This window comes from Hyperoodon ampullatus (genome assembly GCF_949752795.1).
Source record: "Hyperoodon ampullatus genome assembly, chromosome: 11".
Taxonomy (NCBI): Eukaryota; Metazoa; Chordata; class Mammalia; order Artiodactyla; family Ziphiidae; genus Hyperoodon; species Hyperoodon ampullatus.
This window is the reverse complement of record NC_136924.1, coordinates 85,543,076-85,551,623: the sequence shown is the minus strand read 5'-3', so window position 1 is coordinate 85,551,623 and position 8,548 is coordinate 85,543,076. Positions and strand designations below refer to the sequence as shown.

Here is an 8,548-nt window from a genome sequence, read left to right as displayed (position 1 = left end):
AAGTAGCTGTCCCTTTTGGGAATCCAGTCCTAAATGACACAGGAATGTTCTTAGCTTTTCTCCAAAAGCTCCTTGCTTGGTTCTGCAAACAGGTGGCCATGAGGGGGACAAAGAAACCTCTGGGGGTCACTGTGAAGGACCAAGTGAATTAAGAGAATCCACTTAGAAGTAGATGAGAACTAAGCAGTTTTTTTTTTGTTTGTTTCTTTTTAATAAAAATATTTTTCCAACTCACAGGGAAATGGGTAAAACTTTTCAGGTTAAATGTTTCTTCTGTGAGTTGTTCTTAGTCAGTTGGTACCTCCTATGACTTGTCTTTAAGCATCTGGGAGCCCCAGCAGGACTGCAGACACCTGGCTGAGCATCAGGGAAAATGCAGAACTAAGCAGTTTTTCTGTGGGAAATCCAAAAATAGATTTGCAAGTGTCTATTCATGCTTTCAAGGCTCTGAATGAGAAGTTAACAGGAACTTTGCTTCATCAATCATATTGTGGGGTGATTTATAGCTTTGAAACTTTGAGCCTTATACTACAATAGTCGACTTAATGGAATAGGAATTTTGATTTCTAGTTAGATTCAATTATGTTCATGTGGAAACATGCTAGAATTGAACTCAGTGGTTGTTGTTTTCCAATTTCACAGATGTCCCTGCTTAAAATTTTAGTGTAATTTTCCTAATACTAGTTATGCTTACACTATACAATTTGAGAAAAAATAAAATTCAATATTTAAAAATAAACAACAGAACGAAACAAAACTAAGCAGTTTTTGTCTCAGGCTTCTTACCTGGTGCAGTTAAAAAAAAAAATCAAAGAGAGAGAGAGAGAGAAAGAGAGAAAGGAAAAACACAATTTTGGGGCCCCCTGCCCATTCTATCACATTTCAAGAGTGAACAATAGAAACAGAGAGAACTGTGGTGTCACCCGCTAAGTATTTCATAAAGCATCGTTCCTTGGTCCACTTTCATATTCAAGGTCTATTACTATTAATGTAATTCTTGGGTTTCAAATTGAGAGAAATGAGAGCATTTCCCCTACATAACTTAAGCCTATCTCTGCGAATACTGCATGGATGAAACAAGTGAGCCAAGAACCCTCCACCTTGTGTGTTACTGTTTATTGACACAGAAAGTGCTGCTGTTGGAATAGGCATATCATTTAGTGCATTAAGATAAAGAAGGACAAATTATTGTGTTCCAGCTCTGTTTCAGTCTGTGCCCTGTAGAAACTCTTCAACATCTTATCAAAGACTTTCTGGGGGTTGTGTTGTTGTCAGGATTCTGACGTGTTCTGATTTCCTTCTGGAGTCATAAATTGCACCTTGGGCACCATGAGGGATGAATTGTTCCGGCGGATGGAATTATTCCTCCTCATGGAATTGTTTCTTCTCATGGAATTGCGCTTCCTCAGAGAATTCTGGTGGGACAGTTCACTCTTCTGGAGGGTCTGGATAAGAATGGAAGGCTTTTCGTCCAGCTCTCGGGCACTGCACCTCGGAGCCGCTACTTTCACGGTGTTGCCAAATTTGGAGTAATCCACAGAATACACGCCTTCCTCCTCGGTTACGATGGACACGAAGCGATGGCCCCATTGGATCTCCTCAGCGATGTAGGAGGTTCTCGCTTGGGTGGTAATGCCAGTAGTTTCGACCACTCCTTCCAGAATCACGATGACCTCCAGGTCTTGGTTGGCAAGGTCAGTGGCAGAGATATCATACAAGGGGCTGCGCTTGTCAATCACGTGACAGATGATCAAAGGGGCCACCAGAAAAATGTTATTACTCTCAAGGGGGTTATCAACGGGAATGTCTAGTTGGTGAATAGGCACTACCTCCCCTTCGGGTGTCGTGGTTTTCTTGACCACCTGGATGCGCACCGATGCACTAATGATCATGCTTTTCCTTAGGTCGCCCACGCGGAACATGAAACACAGTTTGCCATTTCGGACTGCGATCACCGCATGGCGGCTGAAAATCAAGGTTTCCGCCCTTCTGTGAGCCTGGGCTGTTTTCATGAATATGCAGCCCAACATGACTGCATTGATGATCAAACCCACAATGTTCTGGAGAATCAGGACTGTGATGGCCAGAGGGCATTCCTCTGTCATCATTCTCCCGCCAAACCCAATTGTCACTTGAACTTCAATGGAGAAGAGGAAAGCAGAGGTGAAAGACCTGTAAGAAATGAGACCAGAAAACAATGCCATTGGATCAGATTTTGAATCACTAAATAACAGGTTAAGTTGAATTTTGCATTTTCTTCCTCCAAAGGCTATTTAAAAAAAAAATTTATTAAAGTATAGTTGCTTTACAATGTTGTGTTAGTTGTTTCAGGTGTACAGCAAAGTGAAGTATATATATATGTATACACACACACACACACACACACACACACATATTCTTTTTCAGATTCTTTCCATTACAGGTTATTATAAGATATTGAGTAGAGTTCCCTGGGCTATACAGTAGGTCCTTTTTGGTTATCCATTTTATATATAGTAGTGTGTATACGTTAATCCCAAACTCCTTATTTATCCCTCCCTCACCCTTTCCCCTTTGGTAACCATAAGTTTGTTTCCTATGTCTGTGACTCTATTTCTGTTTTGTAAATAAGTTCATTTCTATCATTTTTTAAGATTCCACATATAAGGGATATCACATGATATTTGTCTTTCTCTGTCTGATTTACTTCATTTAGTATGATAATCTGTAGGTCCATCCATGTTGCTGCAAATGCCATTATTTCATTCTTTTTATGGCCGAGTAATATTCCATTGTGTGTATATATCTATCTAGGTATAGATAAAGATATAGATATATACACACCACATCTTCTTTATCCATTCACTTGTTGATGTCCAAAGGCTATTTTTTTTTTAATATTTATTTATTTATTATCTTTGGCTGCGTTGGGTCTTCATTGCTGCAGGCGGGCTTTCTCTAGCTGCGGCGAGCGGGGGCTACTCTTTGTTGCAGTGCGTGGGGTTCTCATCATGGTGGCTTCTCTTGTTGCAGAGCATGGGCTTTAGAGTGCAGGCTCAGTAGTTGTGGTGCATGGGCTCAGTTGCTCCATGGCATGTGGCATCTTTCCGGACCAGGGGTCAAACCCATGTCCCCTGCATTGGCAGGCAGATTCTTAACCACTGCGCCACCAGGGAAGTCCCAGGTCCAAAGGCTGTTAAAGGCTTTTAGAAAGGCTCTCCAACTTAATGTATCAAATGTCCAGTTCTAAACACAAGCACTTGTTCATTCTCTCCCTCTCTCTCTCTCTCCGCATGCATCTACCTCCAGGTTTCTGGGATACACTTCTATTAATGTTTTCAAATCATGTAATGATTGGCCTGTTTATGTGAAAACATTAAAATAATACCTAGACATATTTATATTTATAGGCTTATTTTACTTTGTGAAATTTTCTTCCAGGTTGATGTCTATTATTTATTGCCTGTCTGTGTTTAAGTGACTTGAGTCATATGGGAAGTACTGAGTAATAAGTGAACTTTTTATTATTTACAACCTTTAAAGTTGTACTCCCTAACAAACACTGATTGTGTACCTTATATAGAGAAAGCACAGTGCTAAAGAGTGGTACAAAGCACATCATTCAAAAATACTAGTATTTTTAATTGAAAAAAACCATGTTGTGCCATTTGGAATGAAACATGTTTTCTTACTGATTGTCTCATTTTGTCCTCTAAGAGATCTAGAGAATACTGAAGTTATTAAAGGAAGGATTTGAGGTAGAGATAGATAAGTGACTGTGTCAAGATTACATAATTAATAAGAACATGAATTCTCTTAATTCTGGCCTAGTCTCTGAAAGAAGCACAGGGAAGGGGCCAACAAGTGTCAGGGTTTTCTTGGGGAGCTTTTTCAAACTGCACTCTCTTCCTTATCTCAGTGTAAACCCTGATTTGGTAGTTTAGGGTGGACCTGGATAAAACTTTTGAAAAGTTTGCAGATAATTTCTGTTTTATCTCCCCTGATTGAGAAGCACCACATTTGGTTATTCTTATCACTAAAATTATTCATTTAACTACATATCCTACACTGCTGTGGTTTCTTAATAGAAACAGTCATAGTCTTGTGTTTGCCCTATACCCCAACTTCAAACTTTTCTAATTTTATAGACGAGAGACCATCTGTCAAAGTATTAGCTGTGTATTAATGCCACACACAATGAGAGACCAAATATTAAATATTTGAACACTAAGTTAAGTACTGCTGTTTGTCAGGACACCGTGAATGGTAGGCAAGCACAAGCAGTGATTTTTTTCTATTCAGGTTCATAATCAGGGATTTTTATTTTTTTAATTGAAACATAGTTGATTCTTTTAATTAACTTTTAAATGGAGTGTGAAAATTGCCTTTCTTACTGCTTTTGTTGCTAAAACGATTCATGAAAAGCAATGATTGCTTTTTGCACTAGCTACACATGAGCTAATACTGAATGATCCAAAAACATGGCAAAGAGTAAGAAAAGACTGCAGTGAAGGGGCACAGATACAGCACTGATTTCTAATTATACATGCTTCAGGGAGCAGCGTAATGATGAATATGCCCAGATGTTTCATTTTAACGGCTTAAGATATCATTCATGTGCCATATTGTGTATGTTGTTTATTTTATGAAAGAACTTACTTCCAAACATTATATTGTGCAGGACCCAGCCTTTTATGAACACCTGTCATGCTAAACAACCTCAAGAGATGAAAGTGTTTAACTGCTCATTTGTTCTTCTACAGAGGGAGTGAGGCTGAATTAGAAGAGGAAATATGTTGGTTTATTTTCTGACTCATGTTAGAAAGTCATCCACATGAAAGGGAAAGTGAGCCAGCCTGGAAGGAGAATGTTAAATGTTATTTGGATACAGTGGAGAATATTCATTATAATCAGTTGTTTTCGGTTCTGATGACAAGGTGAGACACTGAACTTATGAAAGGAAAGGAAAGGAAATGCAAAGAATTAGACATATTATTAATCATCTTTTAAATCCCCTTTGGGAGAGAATAGAGATTTTTCTATTTTTTTTCTTTTTTTTTTTTGGTGAAAAAGTATTATGTACGGTTGGTTAAGATTAAATTGTATGTTGCATTGAAGTATAAATAGTACCACAATGTTAACATAAAACCAGTAAGATTTTAACCTTACAAGATGTCCAATAATATTTTTTTAGGTAAGAAGTGCAATTTAAAATGCTAAGATTAAATCAACTATATTTTAATAAAAAAATTTTAAAAAAAGAAATATGCTTTAGAGAATCACCTAATGAAAAATAAATAAATAAAATGCTAAAACTGTCATACTGATAAATTCAAGTGTGTCTCCTTGTATCTGCGATGCCATTTCTCATAGTGAATTGAATGTTCAAACCAGCAGGAATCCATCAGGGGGATAAACATGCCTCAGAACACCTCTTGTTGAACAATAACAGCTAGCAGTAAAACAGCTTTTAATAACCAATGCACTCTGTCAAGTTCTCTTACAAAATCATTGAAAATATCTCACTTTTGATGACATATCTTTAATAAATTGCTTAATGACTTTTTTCCCATAGGAAAAGCCAATATATTTGTCTTGTGAATAAAATCTGTCCTTTATTTTTCTGAGGTTTATCATTTCTGTTTCTTTTATCTCTTTTTATGTGTATCTACTTCATGTTTATTAAAAATGTACCTTGATAGGAAAATGATTCACCAACATCAGTGCCAATAAATTTCTTAAAGAGAAATATTATAGATAATGATATCTGACCTACATATACCTGTTAAACACAGTATTTTGTTCCTTTATATTTGGTGTACTGATGATTACCTACATTCTTCACCTATATTTTCTTTGAGACAAAAGTTTGTGGCAAGTTTAAGACAAGAAAACAATATCTAACTCGATGGTAAAGGCAATGGATCTATTCAATTTGTTTTTCTCCTCAGAATCTGAGCTGAAATCTGTGGCATGTGATCTCTACAACAAATACCGCAACCTCCCTTGATAATCTGGCATTGCAACTATTCAGGGAATGGAAGGATGGACAAGTTTACAGTCTGAGTTTCTGCTTCTTTTCAGGGTTATCAAAGGTCTTATTCTTTACAGTTTCCTGGAAGAATCGTGCTTGCTCAGTTGCTTTGCTTTATGAATTATGTGAATCTGGAATATTATTGAGAAAAGGTCCTGGAAAAGTTGCTAGTATAACTACTAATGTTTCGCTGCAGAGTGCATATTTTTGCAATTGATATTACCTATTTCCATCTTCCAACAAAACAAGAGACAAATCACTCCAAGTAAATGTTCTTAGGCCATGTGAAACTATGAGAGGAGAATCACTGAAATCAAATTCACTTTACTTATCTTTGAAATATTTACGATATAAGAGAAAAAAGCAAAATTAGGGCAATCTAAGAACTGTCTTCCTATCCTACTAAAACTTTTAGAGAAAACAACACTAAGTCACTTCTACATAATCTCTTCCATTAAAAATTTGGACCAATCTCCATTAAAAATAATTTTTTTCTAGTTCTGAATCTTAGCATAACTTCTAATTTTGGAATTCAATGCAAGCAATCAGCTATTTAAGATAATCTTGATAAAGAAGAGCTTATGTTTACTTCATTTCTGGTGGATTAAAAAAAATTTTTTTTTATCTAGAACACCTCTTACCAGTGTTTTCCCATTTTTCTAATTATTTCTGAAAAAGTCACTGGTAAGAGAAGTTGTGGAAAAACATTACTAGCATTTGCACAATATTTTTTTTGATCAGAGATATTGCCTTGTGGATACTGGAACTATGGACAGCAGCTTTTTCAGACTGAAAACTCAGTATGTGGTTTTTTTTTGAGGAAGGCACTCTGTGGAATCCTTTGAACCACAACCATTTTTAAATAACTGGTATAATATTTTCAAGGCCAGCTCAAAGGATTGAAGTGCTACATTTTCAAAGACTCGTCATCCATAAAGCTGCCTCTGAAAAGATTTTTAATACATTGGATTGGTTTTGTTGTTGTTGCTTTTGTTATGTTTTTACTTTTTTTGCTTCTGAAGGTACTGAAACAAACTCTTGAGTTCACTTGCAACAAAATAACAGTGAAGAGAGAAAGGACAGTTGCATCTTTTTTTCTGTACTGTTTTCCACCCCTGCCTCATCCCGCTGCATTCTTACCTGACATTAGTCACACACACGGTGGACTCCAAGCCACTTTTCTCCATCCCACTTTTCTCCATGTAAGCATAGATGTCCCCGTGGGCAAAGGCCACCAGCCACCACATGATGGCGAAGAGCAGCCAGCTGCAGAGGAACGACATGGTAAAGATGACCAGGGTGTGGCGCCATTTCAGGTCCACCAAGGTAGTGAAGATGTCCTGGAGGAAGCGTCCTTGCTCCCGAATGTTCTTGTGCGCCAGGTTGCAGGCCCCGCTCTTGGCGATGAAGCGGGCCTTGGGCAGGCGGTCCCTGATGCGCGGTTTGCGCAAGTTCTCCGCGGCGATGCGCGCCAGCACATACTCCTCCGGGATGATGCTCTTTCTGGCCAACATCGTCCCGTCACCATAGCCAGCCTATGCACCTGTCTCCGACCTGCCTCTCCTCCCCTCGAGACCCGTCCTGCAGGAGGGAAACGAAGATTAAAAACGTTTCCCCCTATTTTCCTCACCTCTTCAGTCCTTGCATGTAGGGGTGTGTCTATACATTCCAGGTGACGTGCAAAGCTAAAGGTATGATCTTATTAATCTAAACACGAGCCTAGTTAGTGCTTGAGTCCTTGGATCCCGGAAAAATTACTTGATCTGAACCAGAACTGTTTTAATATTCCTTATCGTTTTGAACACATAAGAGCACAGCCTTAGTTAAACAAACCAAGAGCCTTCCTGTAAACAGCAGCCTCAGTGATAATTCTGAAATTACCCACGTCTGTAGATTAGTGCAAGGATACCAGCACGCGACGTCTATGAGGAAAATTAAGGATCTATTTACTAAACTATTCACATGATGTAGCAATATTAAAAGTAAAGAGGGGAAATTCTCTTTCTGTTATTTTAAGAAATAGGCAAAGGCCGTGAGCTCCTGCGCAGTATAAATGTGTCTTGTAATTCGACAAAATAATAATAAGCAATGTGCTATGTAACCTGAAAATTACGTAGAGGTATTTTAAATTTGAAAGAAGTGTGAGTTGCATTTTTTTTTAATCCCACTGGAACTCATAATGTAATAGCTTGAAAACTTCTTGACGACGAAGGGATCAAACATACAAGCTGCAGGAAAAACCCCGGATAATAGCCTGCGGGCTACGGATAGAGTCAATTAAAAGTGTGTGCCCCGAAATTCCATCCGACGCTGTCAACCTCGCCCGTGTTCTGCATTTTCAATCGTTTGCGGGGACGCATTCAGCCTCCCCCTCCCCTCCGCTTAGAGGAGCGTTGAAACTTACAGACTCTGGCGAGCGGGCGCCGCGGCCGCACCTCCCCGCACACGCCGGCCGACCGCGGGCGGGTCCCTCGCTGTCCCATCTCCGGGCGAGGGAGCGGGGACCGCGACTGCCGAAGGGACAGATCCGGGGGC

The 8,548-nt window shown here is 38.9% G+C and overlaps 1 protein-coding gene across 1 annotated transcript; it reads right to left on the bottom strand.

Moving 5' to 3' along the window:
• Positions 1 to 1,256: 1,256 nt before the first annotated feature.
• Positions 1,257 to 7,527, bottom strand: KCNJ8 (potassium inwardly rectifying channel subfamily J member 8; the record flags this gene model as incomplete). The annotated part of the gene is made up of 2 exons (XM_079714357.1): positions 1,257 to 2,172; positions 7,154 to 7,527. The coding sequence occupies 2 exons, from the start codon at positions 7,525 to 7,527 to the stop codon at positions 1,272 to 1,274; spliced, it is 1,275 nt and encodes a 424-aa protein (XP_079570483.1). The 3' UTR covers positions 1,257 to 1,271.
• Positions 7,528 to 8,548: the final 1,021 nt, after the last annotated feature.